The sequence below is a fragment of the Stegodyphus dumicola genome, chromosome 7, assembly GCF_044657685.1.
Source record: "Stegodyphus dumicola isolate Sdum_Otavi_A_Nest chromosome 7, ASM4465768v1".
Taxonomy (NCBI): domain Eukaryota; kingdom Metazoa; phylum Arthropoda; class Arachnida; order Araneae; family Eresidae; genus Stegodyphus; species Stegodyphus dumicola.
In genome coordinates this window covers 45,253,402-45,270,289 of record NC_140774.1, presented here as the reverse complement: position 1 = coordinate 45,270,289, position 16,888 = coordinate 45,253,402, and the positions used below count along the sequence as shown (strand labels likewise).

General features: G+C 34.0%; 1 protein-coding gene across 1 annotated transcript in view; it reads left to right on the top strand.

The window, feature by feature from the left end:
* The window catches only part of LOC118192153 (dual specificity calcium/calmodulin-dependent 3',5'-cyclic nucleotide phosphodiesterase 1-like), a 621,234-nt gene that overhangs the window by 526,202 nt on the left and 78,144 nt on the right, over nt 1–16,888 (top strand). The window contains exon 4 of the mRNA XM_085820151.1: nt 11,955–12,068. Coding sequence (XP_085676277.1) covers nt 11,955–12,068 — 114 coding nt within the window. The remainder of the gene's footprint in view (nt 1–11,954; nt 12,069–16,888) is intronic.

Genomic DNA, 16,888 nt, shown 5'->3' with positions numbered 1-16,888 from the left:
GAAGAAACGTTTACCTGCTAAAAAGCGAAAACAAAATTAATATTTTTTTAAAGTGAAGAATATTATGGAAATAGTTCCTTTCTCTTCTTAAATAAAAATAGCATCACCTGTTGTCTATTCATAAAACTGAATCTTTACAGGTGAATAAAATTAAAACTCAGTTGATATGCCATATGCGACGATGAACGTGGGCACCATCTCTCTGCCATCGTGGTTAATCGGTGTAGCACCACGTCCACCTACATCTAGAGTCAGCCAGAGGCCACTCAGACGTCTCGCACCCGACTCGAAAACCCACTAAGCTGCCATCCCAAGCGTCCACTGGGAATTTATTTATAGTTAAAAGATAAAGGACATGGTTAAACAAGGGTTTCACTCTTGGTAAAAGATTTGATCTCGTTAAGAGATATATGCATACACATTGTACAAGAGTGTATACATAAAATAGCTGGTGTACATGATGTTCTATATGAATTATTAAATACAGAATGATAAATACAAATTCAGTATTAAATGCAGATTCAATACATAAGAAGAGATACTACTTATGAGCTAGGATAATTACATATATGTATTAACCAATCAATACTTGGGGGTTACTCACTGCTAGTAGGCTAGGATGGTAATACACATTGCACAATTATAGAATACTTGCACAGGGCAGTTGGTATACATGAAGTACAACACAATAGAATAAATACGGCAGAATAAATATAAAGGAATAAAGACAAAATTAGTGAAAATTATAAATTCAGTGCTGACAAATAATTACTATATACTTATGTGCTAGATTATGAACACTTAATAATACTTAGAGGTTGCTCACTATTAGGTAGGCTTGGATGGTGATACACATTGCACAATTATAGAATACTTGCAGAGGGCAGTTGTTATACATGGTGTTCAGAACAATAGAATACGTATGGAAGAATTGAATATAGTGGTGTAACTACTAATTCCGTACAGGTTACGAATTCAGTGCGGAGGAATAATTACTACTTAAGTGCTGGAATAAATACGTAGTTGTAAACACTTAATAATACTTGGTGTTTTCGCACTGGTAGGCAGGCTGGGATGGTCATACACATTGCACAATTGCGGAATACATACGTAGGACAGTTGGTATATATAATGTTCCATACAGAAGAATAAATGCAGAAGAATAAATACAGAAGAATAAATACAGAAGAATAAATACAAATTCAGTACTAATTACAGAATCTATACAATACACTCTTTTGCAAAAAAAAACTCGAAGCATCAAGAAGGATTTTTGCGATCGTGACGAAATTTGGTATGCAAAAACATCTTGATCGAACATGCAAATTGTCAAAGTTTTAAGGCAAATGAACACGAATTGTGATCATAGCGCGCATTTCTATTGCGCAACCCGCAAAGTATAAAACCAGTAAGAGAGGCAGAAAATTTATCTTTTCTTTTTGTTGCTGCCATTGTGATTCCGTGAAGAAGCAACTAAAGATGCCATTACGACGATATCTAAAACCTCACAGACAACTAAACAACTTCGGACGTGGTCGCACTGTAGGGTTGCGTGAAGATCGGTGGCAGTAGGCCGCCACCTGCAGCTTACAGACACTGCTGTGCAAAGATGCTGGCAGCAATGGTTGCTACAAGGAAATTGCCGACGAAATTAAGGCTCTGGAAGGCCAAGGATCACAAATGCGAGGCATGATAGGATGATTGTTCGCCAGGCCTGACCAGCCCCAACGGTTTCATTTTCGACTATTCAACGCACTACAGCCACGTGTACACCTCCCGTAGTACCGTTCACTATCTCACGGCGCTTGTCTGAGGCGGAGTTACGCTCACAGAGGCCTTTAAGACGTTTGCCTTTGACCCCCCAACATCGGCGGAGTAGTCTGGAGTGGTGTCATGGCCGTTCATCAGGGCTGCCATTAGACTGGCATCGTTCAGGGATAAATCCAGAGTCACTCTTGAAGCAGATGACCACCATGTTCGTGTCTGGAGAGGACGGGGCCAGCGGTCCCAATCAGCCTTTGTTTTACAAAGACATACAGCGATAACCCTGGTTTGATGGTGTGGGGCGCTATTTCTTTTGACAGCAGGTCATCTTTATTCATCCTCTGTACATCTTTAACAGCTCAACGATATGTTGATACCATCATACGCCGGTTGCATTATTCTTCATCTCAAGTCATTCTGGGGCCATTTTCCAACAAGATAATGCCAAGCCACATACCGCTCGCATATCTCTGGACTGTCTCCGTGCAGGTTGATACTCTTCCTTGGCCAGTAGAGTCACCAGATCTTTCACCAATCGAGCATGTCTGGGACATGGTGGGCCGCCAGATTCGGGCACCCAAAATATCGCAGATCTAGAGCGACAAATGATGAATGCCTGGCAAAATGTGTCGCAGGATGACATTAGTAATCTCTACCACTTCTTGCCTCGACGAATTCAAGTATGCATTGCCGCTGGGTGCGGTTCGACCAACTACTGATTTGAATACTCAATAGGTGATTGTGAGCCGCGCACAGGTACTATGACCTAGTTCTTAATTATTTTATTATCTGTGTATGAGCTACAAACATACTCAATTTCATCAAAAACAACCACTTCCTTCATGGTGCTTCGATTTTTTTAGCAAAAGAGTGTAGATTAAATATTACTTATGTGCTGGAATAAATACGTGTGTTCACTAAATCAATACTTGAATGGTGCTCACTGCTAGGCAGGCTAAGATGGTATTACACATTGCATTGGACAATTGGTATTCATGGTGTTCACTGTAGTAGAAGAAATACGGTATAGATACAGGAGAATAATAGCAAATTCAGTAAAGTAGGATAAATATTGCTTTTGCGCTAGAATTTTATATGTGTTTGTAGACACCAAATCAGTACTTGGTGATCATACATAGATTATTACTTAGTCTTCACTTGATATTCATGTGACCTGGTGCACAAGTATTTACAGACAGGAAGCGCAGGTAGTAAGATCGAAAACATGTAATGCCAAATGTATTAGTCACTGTACAGAGTTTTAGTATACACAAATTGTTCGGTACGTGATTCAGTGCTTATGAGATTTGGCATGCGAGATATACTATGTGCATTTGTTAATAACCATTGTCCAGGATGTCTACGACATATGTTATATGATGTAATAGATGTTCAAAATTTAGATGACTATAAGTTATGCATGTAGCGTACAGTTCAAATACTGTTGAGATGTGCCAATACACCAAGCTGTCTCGCATAGGTCAGTGCCCAGTTCGAACAGCTTCTCCATTATTTGTGAGATTTGCCTGACCAGGTGCCGTTGCTTTACCATGAATTTAGGAATGCATGTTAGTTACTGGTCGACACTGGTATGTGTTGGCATCTGGTAAGGGGACAGGCTGTAAGATAGCGTTCCGATGTACCCGTTACCCTGCAGCTGCATTGTTCTGAGTTGGAGATAGCAAAAAAGGCAAAGTACACCGAGAACGGTCCATGTCCCGAGATATATCTCACTATGTTGGGATACGTTGTATCTGAGATACATCTGACTATGTAAATTGAGTTGATAAAAAGAAGTGCAATTAAAAAAAATTCTGCATTCGTTTTTGCTTTTATTTTTACTTCCTTTTACGAAGTAAAGGATGCATTGCAATTGCAAAAAACTTCGGGTATCATATTTCAAACAGAATATCAATTTTGATCGCTCTCGAATACATTTGACCGCTGTTTTTGCATGACATCTGAACGTACGGACAGAATAAAGGACACTTTCTTAAAATGGACTGGATTTAAAATGGAATCAGAAGATATTTTTTTCATATATGTGTACGTATGTAGGTATCTAGGTCAAAAACGAGTAGTAGAACGTTGAAATTTTGTATGTGACTGTTATAACATCTAGTTGTGCATCTCCCTTTTTCATTGCAAAGGCAGAAAAACCTTTATACATAAAAGTGTGTGTGTGTAATATTGGCAGTCAGGCACAGGAATGACGAAGCTTGGCATCAGAATCCGAACATTATTGTGTTGAGTGTAAATAAGGCATCCAATGACGACACAGAAGAATTTAATTTTATAGCTCCATATCTGTATTTAAAGCAAACGGCAGATCATTATTCTTTTAAATTAAATTCTCCAAATTACAAGTCCAGTAATGGTTTCATTTAAAATAAGATTAAATTTAGGATTTTGACGTCATAACTATTCTAACAAAAGGAAGAGTGATGGACAGAGCAGCGCAGAGTCTTGCAGCAGCGATAGTAGCAAGCAGTCTGACTAAAAAATAGCGCGAACTCTGTATTTATACTAACTGTTACATTGTTAGGACTTGCATGTCTTTTGATCTGCTTTGGAAATATTACATTCCCTGAATAGGAACAGGGAGCTTACTAAAGGTATATTCAAGTATGTGTGGAATAGACAACACAAGCAGGAAGGGTGTACTGAACCCTTTATTCTCTATAAGTTACAGGTGCTCCCGTACTTCGGGATACAGAGACCAACCACTTGTTGTCTGAACGTAAAAATATGAAACTACTAACTAAAATTCTAACTAAAAGCTACCTTTGAATTAATTTACAAATGCCTAACACTAAGACTGCCCTTTTTAAAAGGTTACGTAGGTAGTACGCAATCTGCCGAAACTACAATACATTTTAAATATCAAGAGGACTAAACCTCTGGCCTTAAACGCAAGCAGCAACTGATTGAAAACTCGTAAGAATGCAGTGGCAAGGCTGCTCACTTCCCCTCTCTCTCTAACTCTTGTCAAAAAGTCACAACTTAAATACTTGGGCGTTAGCAAGTACAATTTGCATAAACAAGTTAAAGCATTTAATTCTGGCCGGAAGTGGAAAATAAGGAAAGATAGTACAGTTTTAAAATAATATAAACATTAGTAAAACTTAAGATCCTTACAACATAACATGTCAGAATGTTCTCGAAAAACTGGTTTAGGGGGAAGATCCTAAAATTGCGGAAAGTTAATTAGAGGTTGCTTGTTCTCGTAGAGCAAAGCCATCGTATTTTCTATATGTTACATATATATACATATATATATTTCCACTCTGTTATCAGACTCGGTGAACTCAGTATTTTTATTCTGATATGGTGATAAATTTTTGCATTTTTTACATTAAACGGGATTGGACTATGTTGTTTTTAGTACCGGTTAAGGTTTTATGCCTTTAATCTAATCTGCATGCAATAATTGTAGAGTTATTAACAGTTTAAAAGTGGTGCTATTCCTAGCGAGGCCGCTATTTATTTACATTTGAAACTTAGTAGAACAGCGAATTAAATCAGTTGGTGCAGTACATTCAGTGTTTCCTAGCCCAGTCGGTAGCTAACTTTTTAATTTTGTGCACGAAAATTTTTGTCTTCCTGCCCGATTACCAAATTGCTTGTTTTGGCATAAAAATTCTAATTTTATGTAAATATTGTTTTTTAAACTGTTTGTAACTGTAGTTGGTGTTTTAGTTTTAGATTAGAAATATCCAATAGATAATGAAACAAATTCGAAATTCAAAATTTGTGCTTCCCGGTGCCCGTATTTGGGTGGGGGATTAAGTTATTTAAAATTTAATTTCTTTAAATTCAATACAAGGCATAATATTTGCTGGCAACAATTTGAAAAATGATTCGACGCAAAATGCCGTTTCGAGACTAACAGTCCATCTGGGCTAAAGACTCTTAGGGCTAAGAAATGGTTAAATATTTTTGTATGTAGTGATTTAAGAATTCGGTTGAGAAATTTTAAGCCAATGTTAAAGCACTGCATAATACATCAAGCGCATTCGTCACAATAATTAAATTCAAGCTTTTGCTCAGTTATAATCTCTGATCTTGTTTCTGAAATCTTGTTTATATTTGCAAAATTAAAAAAAAAAAAAAAATAACACAGAAATTAACACAAATCTAATAAACCACTTTTTTTTTTTCAAAAATTTTTCTTCACTTTCTTAGTCTAATTGTTGTATTTAAGTGATTTATGTCCGGTTATTTATATTATGATTGTGTTATATTCTGTATATTATAGATAAAAATATAAGGGAGGGAATAAAGAAACCCTTTATTTAAAAGGGGGCAATGCAAGAAAATGTTTAGGAATCCATAATTTAGTTACATATAGCTCTGTGAAATTATAGTTTTAACATAATTGATATTGTAAAATATTGGTACAGCATGCTAATATTTTTTAATGGAATTCGAAGTCACGGGTACAATAACTTAAGCAGAAAAATATTTCTAAATTCTACCAACATAACATAACCTTGAGCATAGTGCTATGAAAATTTTGAATGCTGTTATTTAAAATATCGCCTTAAAATCTACATCTTAATCTAACAAATATATTTGACGAGATATGAAACTCAAAAATATAAGCTTATTTTTAAATAATGATAAAATTATTATCACAAGATGATTGGAGAAAATTTTACTGGGAATAATAAGATATCTGGTTTGTTCCAAGAAATTCAAATCATCTTTTCAAAACTAATGATAAATTCAACAGAACATAAAATATTTTAAGATTTTTATTTATTTATTTGTTTGTTTGATTTGGTAGAATAGTTTGTTTCTGAGTATTTATCTGATAGGAGCTTTTCGTCTAAAGGAAGAAATATTTATTTGAAAGAAAAAAAAAAAAGAAAAGAAGCTGAAAAAGAAGAATTCCATTCTTACCCGAAAAGATATTTTCTTTTAATGATTCTATTTGTGACGCTAAGTATTAATAAAAAGCGACTGAATTAGTTAGTTAATAAAGAGGATAACGGTGGATTTTAATTAATGGAAACTTAATTCAGTTTAATTTTTTCAATTCATTCTTTGTGAATGCCTTAATTTTTCCATTTGGGAATTTAAAAACAAATTATAAATATGGATGTATCACGATAATGAAATTATAACAGGTAAATTACAAATCTGCTATTATGTAGTAGAATTTATAAAGAATTATTTAAATTTGCAATTACATTTTAATGAACATTTACTTATTATACTTTAGAGTTTTATTTATGTATCATAGCTTATAGTTAACATCGATCATGGCCTATCAAAAATCAGGAATTTGGAATTCGGTTTAACGCATACTTGCTTTTTCAAACTTAAAATATGGTATTTGAAAACATGGAATTTAATAGTACGGAATAATATGTACAATCATATTTACATTAGCGGTATTTTTGTTCATATTTGTGAAGTTTTTATTGGTAAAAATTTCTTCAGTGGAATTGAGATCTTAAGTTTTCAGATGCAAGTTTCCTCTCCTTTAAAAATTTACTAATTTTTCGATCACCTCGAATATTTCTTACGCTTATATTACGCTGGCAACGTTCTTTAAAATACTGATGTTATAATACATTTATAGTGTTTTACTAAATTTTGAAACAAGAGAAAATAATTATTAATGTTTAAAATACTACTATTACTGTTTGCTTCTGAAACATAACTGTTAAATTTATTTTTTAATTTCATTTAATGTCATGTGACTGTAAGAGTGAAAGCTTGGTTTCACAGTTTTAATATATATGTTTAAACAGAGAATGACATGCCACTGTGAGATGCGAAGATATCTAGTACATATCGGTACATTTTTATCTCAACTACACTAGTATTTAGTACTAAATACGCAATGTATATATTAATTTTTTAAGTGTGATCTCGATTTACTGCTAAGATTGAAAGTCGTTCAGTAAGATTGATTGTTGCCTATTTCCTTAAAAGCTACTGAAATGTTGTCTATTGCTGTCATCTTTAACTAAGACATTGTCAATCCTTGTAACCGCCCACATCGTTTTCAAGGCAATGACATCTTCAGGGCTTTTCTAATAATGGACAGACAAATTAGTAGTCGACAACTAGATTATTAGCTCTACAAATGTATTAGATATTCATATTAAAGTTTTGGATGACAGCTATTTTGCAGCTTAGGGCAGTAACTGGAGTTTGAACGTAGTGTAAGCCAATGCGGAGGTGACAGTAATACTGAAGTGGCATGTCAGTGTGTAGATACGGCTAATATTAATTTTTGTCGAAATTAACTTTGGCCTTTCGGACAGTTTTTCAAGTGTGATATCATAACTTTCAGCATTTACAGTAAATGAAATAATTTACAGAGAGAACGTAAGTTGTGTTTTATATGATAAAATTATAAATGATATTATTTAAGATTATATTACAATCGACTTATATTAATGGGATTCCAATTTAAGATTTGTCTAAAGCCTACTAAATATATAATAATCTGGTACTGTATAGCTTGAATGTACGAATAGCTGTAATCTGGTACTGGCTTGAAGAGCCTTCTAAATATTCCGTAGTTCTTTTTAATAGATATATATTGTTGTTCCATTAAATGATAAATCTGTACTTTTTTTAATCTTTTTAAAGCTGATGAGTCAAATCTACATTATATTTTAAAAGCACATTTCCACCTGGCCTAGCAAATGACTTTTAAATCTGCCAATTAAACAAGATATTTTTAATGCTCACTGTCGCATCATTCAGCTGAAAACTATTGTCCCAAACACGCTGTTTTCAGATTATGTGCCATAAAGCCCCTATACCATGCGATACCAAAGAGGTTGTAACAATCTTCACACTGTTCAGTACGCATAGAGTCATTTCTGTCCCAGAAACAAGTGTGTGCTATCAATCATCCGTCTTCAGAATTGTTCCCTTGAAACTAATTTCTGTTCCTCAAATAAAAGCTGTCTCTTAAATGATAACTGTTTCTGTCTCTGAAGAGACCCAAAGAACTATAAATATTCTTTCTTGAGAGGTATAACAAAAATATACTGCGTTAAATCGTGTTCTTTCATTATTTAATACTGTCGCCGTTTGTATTGACTCAGAAAGATCGTATTTCGACTAATTGTAACTTTTATTCTTTCTTTACAAACAAAAGCCGCTTCATTATTTAATTACTACATTGTATATATAAATACTGTTGTAGGAGAATAGCTCCCCATGAAGGATTTCATAGAGAGGAAAACGATTCGTGACTATTTATCCCAAAGATAGTGTATATTATCATATCTTCTCCAAGTGTAATGTATCAAAGCTGTATCTTGATCTCCGAAGTAATAATAAGATACATTATTATAACTGGACTGAATTATTTTGATTACGACAAGCACATTAAGCCCAGCTATCTTTCTATGAGAAACATGCCAAGGTCCTTTTAAGGAAAATTTGCATTCGTTACGCATGATGAAACCAATGAAATCTTGGTACACCCAGCCCGTTTAATCATCGAGAATAAAACTAGGAGACAACTACCAGTGTTCAGCAGCTTTGACCATGCAACAACTAGTCGGTCGTATAATGATTAAAGGCAAGGAAAATTCGCCATTACACACTCAAAAGGGTATAAAGAATTGTAAAAGCAGCATAAACTTTAATTATAAGACGATTAGTGTGATTTCCTATAATATGCTTGTGTTATAGAGCAGTTCACAAAACTTACAAAAGTATAATGGCGAACAATTCGTTATGTACAGCTCTGTGAAAAAAATCTTAAATACTTTCTTTGTTCTTAAGGAAGCTCTCTTGTAATAATTTTAAAATGACGTCGATACTTAAATTTCTCAGATATTTTAAATTGTTGGCAAAATTGTCTTTAAAACTATGTATTATTTGTTACCTCTGGAAGTGCTTTGACTTTTTTAAATAAATTAATGTAAAATAAGTGAAATTTTACTTTTTAAGCACTTAACGTGTGTCTTTCTTACAGAATCTGTGCATCAAACTGTGTTTGAGATTTCAGCAAGTGGGATTTAACAAAACTAATGTATTTTAGGACTCCTATCATTTGAAAACATACTAATTAGAAATATTTCAGATATAATCTTGCATTTTTTAAATCGATTAGAGAGCTTAGATATCCAAAATGGAGTACAACTCATATGTCATTAAATAATCAATTTTTATTCTTGTTTACTTATTAAAATTAAAGGCATTCTTTATGTATAATAGAAAGTTTTAATCTTTCGTATAAATTGCGTAATAGAACAAAACCACATTTTGATTGTCATGCAGTTAGTTAAAATAATTTTAGAATAAAGTATCGCAAAGTGAATAGGCGTTCTTGGTACCAAAAAGTGCCAGGTATTTCCTCCCTACTTTCCTCATGCTTTCGTTGTGTAGCTGGAATCGGGAGGTCCAGAGTTCGAATCCCGGATAGTGCACTACGCATTTTTCACGGCTTCTAGTTCTTCGATAAGCCTAATAACTCTAAAAGTGCTGTCCGGGCTAAAAAAAAAGGGGTTCGTCAATCTAAAAAAAAAATATGCCACTATCAGGAATTGCCAATTGGGTGACAGTGGATAACACTGTCGCCCTTTAAAAGGGGAATTACATAAGATATTTTCTTCCGCCTTTCTGCATGGTTTCGTGGTGTAATTGAAAATATGTCCGACGCATCAGGAAGTCGAAGTTCAGATTCCGGCGATGGCACTGCAGATTCTTCACGTTTCCTGTTTTATCGATAAACCTAATGACTCTTTAAACCGACTTTAAAATGTAATGCCAGTTCCAGATATAATGAATATTTCGACATTTTGAAGAGAACTTCGAAACAAATTCAAAACATTTTACAGAACTGAAATAAAATAGTCAAAATAGGAAAATGAATTACTTTTGGCAAAATCAAATGGCCGCTAGTGTCACGAAGTTTCTTCATGAATTTCTAAAGGTAGCATTAGTTTTATAACAGCGTCTATCGCTGACCAGAAAGTCTGCAGAAAGGAGTCAGGAGAAACTTTATCGACGTTAATTTTACCTCTCTAAATATGATAACAATTTTAACTAGCGAGAAGAAAATCTTTGAAATTATCTAGCAAGACCGAATGTTCGTAAATTCCGAAGAATAATTTGACATCGTTCACATGTAAGTCAATATAAAAACATATAAAAGAAGTGAAATGTCAGCAGAAGTATTAGAAACAGTATCAAAACATGGATTCTTAGGATAGTGGAGCGTCAGGAATGTTTCTGAAGCTACGTAACTGTATTAAGGAATAAAACATATATTTCCATGAGCTGTTGTAGTCAGTGGCGTGCACATTACTTTGGTGATTTGAGGTCTCAAGTTCGACTGCCGCCGAGAGCAGCATTTTTTTATGATATCTGTCTCCGAAATTCCTAATGTCTCGACAGTTCCTAATATCTAATGATTAATGCGGGGATCTCTAGCGGGTTGAGCCAGTAAGCTAACGTTTGCATCACTAAAGCACATGAGAAGAATGTCATTAGTTTCTTACATCCCCTCACAGTTAAAGAGGACTGTGGGGCAGGAAGGAGTCTAGTGTATCAATCCAAGTCGGTGAAGAGTAACTGACCGCTTTTGTTTAATTCAGGTGTCATTACAGAGATGTCACTACTCTCTGGAGCGGCAGGTCTTGAAATTTTTCGTATCTCCTTGAAAGAAATCAAGCTACCAGTACATATTGTTTATTTATATTTGTCCTGGTGCAAATCATCTGTTGTATGCTTATATTTATCATCACATAAATTACAGACATAGGAAAATTTGCTTCATTAAATTTTAGTTCAGGGTACCTGATTAATAAACAGTGATACTTGTTATAGCGATCCACTCCCGTAAACGGCCATCTATGAAAGTAGCCAGTATTTAGTTGAGCATAAATAAGCACCGCTATCACTTCTCTAAGGCGGCTAATGGTCTATAATTGTGAATAAACGTCGTAGATTAGATTCGCAGTATAATAAACAATTTTTAGAAAAAACGAGTCTCGAGTCACAAAACATAAACTATTTGCATTATCGATTTTATGATTCACTAAATCTTTATTCATTATACAGGGTATATTATTTTCGAAAACCGGAAATTTCCACCGAGACATAAGTCATCTCATTTCGCAGGCAGGCTGTTATCAGACCTAATTGCCCTATAAAGCTTATTACGTAATTATAGCCCAGCATGACTCTTTCTCATTACTTTGCAGGCTCCGAGACCTGTCCAGTCACGTGAACGACGGAGAAGTGCCCATGGATCTTTTACAGCAGACGGTCGGTTACGCTGTTTCTGTGTTGGAAGCTATATACCTGGACGAAGCCAAGTAAGCACTGACTTACAAACTGTACTGTGTAGTTCGTTCATGTATTTTCATATCCTATAATGCTTAAGCAACCTGTAACTAATATGCATCTTAAATTCTCAGTTTAGTTTCTTTTGAGTATTTTGTGCACTAACGATTTGTTATAGTGTTTGATCATTTGCAACCACCGAATTCAACAGTGTTACAGTTACAGCTCAACCATCGAATTCAGTACAGTTTAATTTAATTTTTTTAAACCATGTTAGACATATATAGATAACATCAGAGCATTATGTATGGTTTTTTTGACATGCTTCCATTTAAACACATTTATACATCTAACTTATACAAACACTATCATTTACGAATTCATGGCTATCTTTATCAATTGATGTTCAGAATAGACACTTATAAATATAAGTTCGTGTAATGATGGACAATTAAGGAGCAAAATATAACACTTTTCATCAAAAGGCCAGACAGGTAGCATGTAAAATCACGTCCTGACAAAATAAGATACTCTGGCATGATGTTTCGGAAACAGATAATCGCAAAAATAGAGAGAATTGAGAAACAGCATTTATAAACAGCACTTTGGCAATATTGCTATGGTGCAAGCTTCCACACGCACTCGCGTATAGCCGATTTTCAGAGTGTTGCCATTCGGCAAAGCTTAAGACTTTTAATTTGTTTTTCAGGTTTAATCCATATGTAACAGATTAACAAACTGAGAGAGATAAAGCAATGGGCGGATTCCCAAACAATTTAAATCTTTATTTATTAATTTAAAATTCATCTGATTTATAATACATCCAGCTGACTACACAATTTTTTAATACAATAAGAAGTAGTTTAAATAATTTTTAATTTTACTTACTAAATATTTCTGGAAACATTGATAAATAATAGTAACAATATCTCAAAGGAAAAAATTTCAAATTTGTATTTATTTTCTATCTGAAATCTAAAATTCTGTACATGTAAGACATTTTTTAATTGCTCTTAGTTATACAAATATATTGACAGCTAAATGCTTAATTCATAGACTGACATTTCTTTCACATAATTCTATATTTTAATTACTCATTAAATAATTTGCTTTAATTTATACTAAAAAAAAGGAAATCTGAAAGCTTTCAGATTTTATATTACGCCCAATAAGGTGTTTTTTAACTTTTTTCTGTTACCTTTATTTATTAAATATCGTGTTCTTCTCACTCAAACCACATTAAATTCAATTCAACAGCAATATCACAAAATATTTTAAAACAGCATATTTTTAGAACTTCCGATACATAGTCTCGCGCCCTGGAGATAAAAATATTTTTTCCCGTGCAGTGTTGCCATTGTTCACTTTGAAATCGTTGAGTTTGTTTATCAAAAATTCTTCAAAATTATACATAATTTGAAATCGATAACAAAAAATTCGAAATTCAAAATTCGGGCTTTCGAGTGCCCATGCTCGGTTGGGCAACTACCTTATTCAAAATATGATGGCTCTAGGTACTGTTGTTTTTCCACAATGCCAGAAACATTCATGCATTTATGCAGATTCTTCATTATTTAGTTTCTTTAAATATGCCGATAATATTTGGTGACAACAGTTTGAAAAGTGAACCAACGCAGAAAGTGAAACGACGCAAAATGCCGTTTTGAGACCCTTTGGGTATAATGCCCCTTTGGGCTAATAAACAAATTATGAAAACTTCCTAAGTTTTCATAAAAACGTGTATCAAGGGAGACAAAACTTTAGCATAAATAATACAACTTTTCTCTATTTATAAAATTCGTCTTCGATGCATAAATAAAAATACATATGTTTGCACGTAAATAATAATAATAAACTTCTTTATTTCTTGCAACAGCTTAACACTTGGTGGCGTTTCGATTCTGATAAAGTTTGTAGTCTTAGAGAGAAATTACTAGAAATTGTTTTCGTCATGGATTATACGAGTACGTGCTTATCAGTTAATCGGGCTCTTTTCTCATTAATTTTCTACTGTAAAAAAACGGTGTTCGCATATAAATGAGCGATTATTTTTGAAGCGAAAATTCGAAACAAAAGATTGTTTTTCATGCGAAAATTCGTAGCTGATCTTATTTGTTTTTCCCAAGTGCGAAGGAAACTTTAATAAAATCTGCATCGCTAATCTTTGAATAAATTTTATATTACATTGTACATTAATTATTTCTTTTTATAGATTTTCTAGTGTGGTATTCATATTTGTTTTTAATAGAAGATAAAATAATGTAAGGCAATAAATTCGTACTTCAAAGAACTAAAATCTTTAAATCTTTGCAACAACTTATGCAAAAAAATGCATAATTGAAGTGATTTTGCGGGTCGGGTAAAATTGCTTCGGAGGCTGCATGCGGTTGGTAAGACACCACTCGAAGACCACTGATATACAGCATTCCTTCACAACGCATAAAAAAGAAAAGCGAATATCATTCTTCCGGCAGTTCAGATCCAACTTTTCGCTTTTTGATTGAGCATTTTCTTATAGCGGAATTCAGACGACTCGAAATGTAGTTCTGGCTGACATTGAATATGGCATTTGAATGTGACACTGAAAGCTCCCCATTCCGCACAACCTATTCAAAAGCTCGGTAGCTATCTTGAAGCTAAAGATTACATTCTCAAATTGGCTCTTGAATATGTCTGCACGAAATAAAGTAAGAACAGTATGCGTAAGAAATAGAATGGCCAGTCTCTGGTTCTGTAACTCAATATGATGATGATCATGTATATCACACGAAAGTAATCATAATTTCTGTATTTTATTATTGTTTTAATTTTACACGAATATGTTTCATTTATGTACTTAAATGAATGTTATGTCCAAATTATATCAAACATTACAATCTTTATCTCCCCTTGCTAATGAACTAGATAAAAAGTAAACCAAATTTGTATTCTAAAAAGTTCCTTCAAAAAATGGCGAGTGTTTTATATGCCGGTAAATATCATATTTTAGATTCTGTAGTTCCTGTTGAGAAATATGCCCACCAGGCGACCGAGTGATAAACTCGCTGAACAGTGGTAGGTCGGTCCGGTGTTTGAATTCCGGCAAAGGAGCTACATGGGCGTTTTTGTGGTTTTATCCATGTGTAACATGTATACTAGCCAGTTTCCCTTAGAAAATCCTTGACGAAGGCTTTCATTCTCTTAGGCAAAGAGCCCTCGCATGCTTTGCCATAATCAAATAAACCAAACCAAACCTGTTCAGAAATATAAAAGATAAATCTCAAACACATCCAAAATGCATTTTCAACGAAGAGTAAATGATATTACTGTATTGCTGAAAGAAATTGTTTAAAAAAACGCAGAATTTAAGACAAGATCTGCTTTTTCAGTAAATCGGTCTTTAGTCAGCCAAAATGATAACGTTTCATCGGATTTATAAACCTGGGAAATTTCAAAAATAGGATTTTTATGAAGTTAGAACGCCAGTTACCCTTAGAATGGCCTCCACAAAGGCGTCCGTAGTCTTTGACAGATGTATCAGTTATGCTTTGGGATATGCAATTACATTAGCAAAGCGTAACCCCCCCCCCAATCTATAAGCAACATTTATTATGTGAAACTCGGCAGTTGCCCCAAAATGTCAAATAATGAACTTATCCCACTTACCCCACTGTAATGCAGAGAATCAAATTTTTCAAAAAATAAATACTTTAATTCTTACTGCATCTGCCAAAAGAGTTTTTTTTTTTTTTCCCAAACACTTTAATTTAATAAAATCTAGGTACATGAATGTATACATGGTAAAACGTGGAAGACCATTTTCAGTGGCATTTTATGCCAATTATGCCTAAAGACACTTTTTCTGAGCCTGCGGGCGGTGATATTTGCTTTTAAAGGCACTGTAATTTTATTTAACAATATGTTTCCGTGAGCTGTATGGCCGCCATGATAAGTCGGGACGTCACGCTGACATTTCCTTAGCTTCACTTGTGTGACGTCAGGCTTATTCCACCTATTCTAATCACCTTGAACTTAATTCAATATTCCATTAAAAGTTTCGAATGTAAACAAATGAGGACCTCGTTAGACCTAACGCCACTTAAACCGTTAAAGTGTGGATAATTTTACAACTATTACAAGCGGATTAATTAAACTCGTAAACACCTTAACCGGAGCATAAGAACAACATAATTCAATCACTTTTAAAGCAAAAAATGAAAAATTTACCAGTATATAAGAATAAAAAAAAACATAGCGTATATTATATATGTACACACACACACACATATATATATATATACCCACACTCTTACTTTATATACACGTCTGGTGCGCCGATGCCAACGAAAAGGGAGGTTCACAGCTAGAAGTTATAGCAGTCCCATAAACAAAATTTAAACATTTTAAGGCTAATCATATTTCAGTTATGCGTGATATATCCATACATACGTACGTAAAGACGTCACGAAACGAATCCCTTCTTAATACATTTTAAAACCATTTTACAATTTGTTTTGGAAAAAATAGCCCTTTATTCTGTTCGTAGGTACAGATGTCATGCAAAAAAAATCGTCCAGATGGTTTAGGGAACTGTCAAAATGGATATTTTTGTTCAAATATGATCCTCGAAATTTTTCGTGATTACAATACTTCCTTTACTTCGAACAAGGAAGTAAAAATGAGATGCTAATTAATGTAAAATCATTTAGAAACAGTATAGGTTTGATTTATTTTATTATGGCAAAGCACACTAGGGCTATCTGCCTAAGGGAAGGGATGTCTTCGTGGAGGTTTTTCTAAGGGAAACTGACTCGTATACACATGGGGAAAACCACGAAAATGCCCATGCAGACAGCCCGTTCGAGGGATTCGA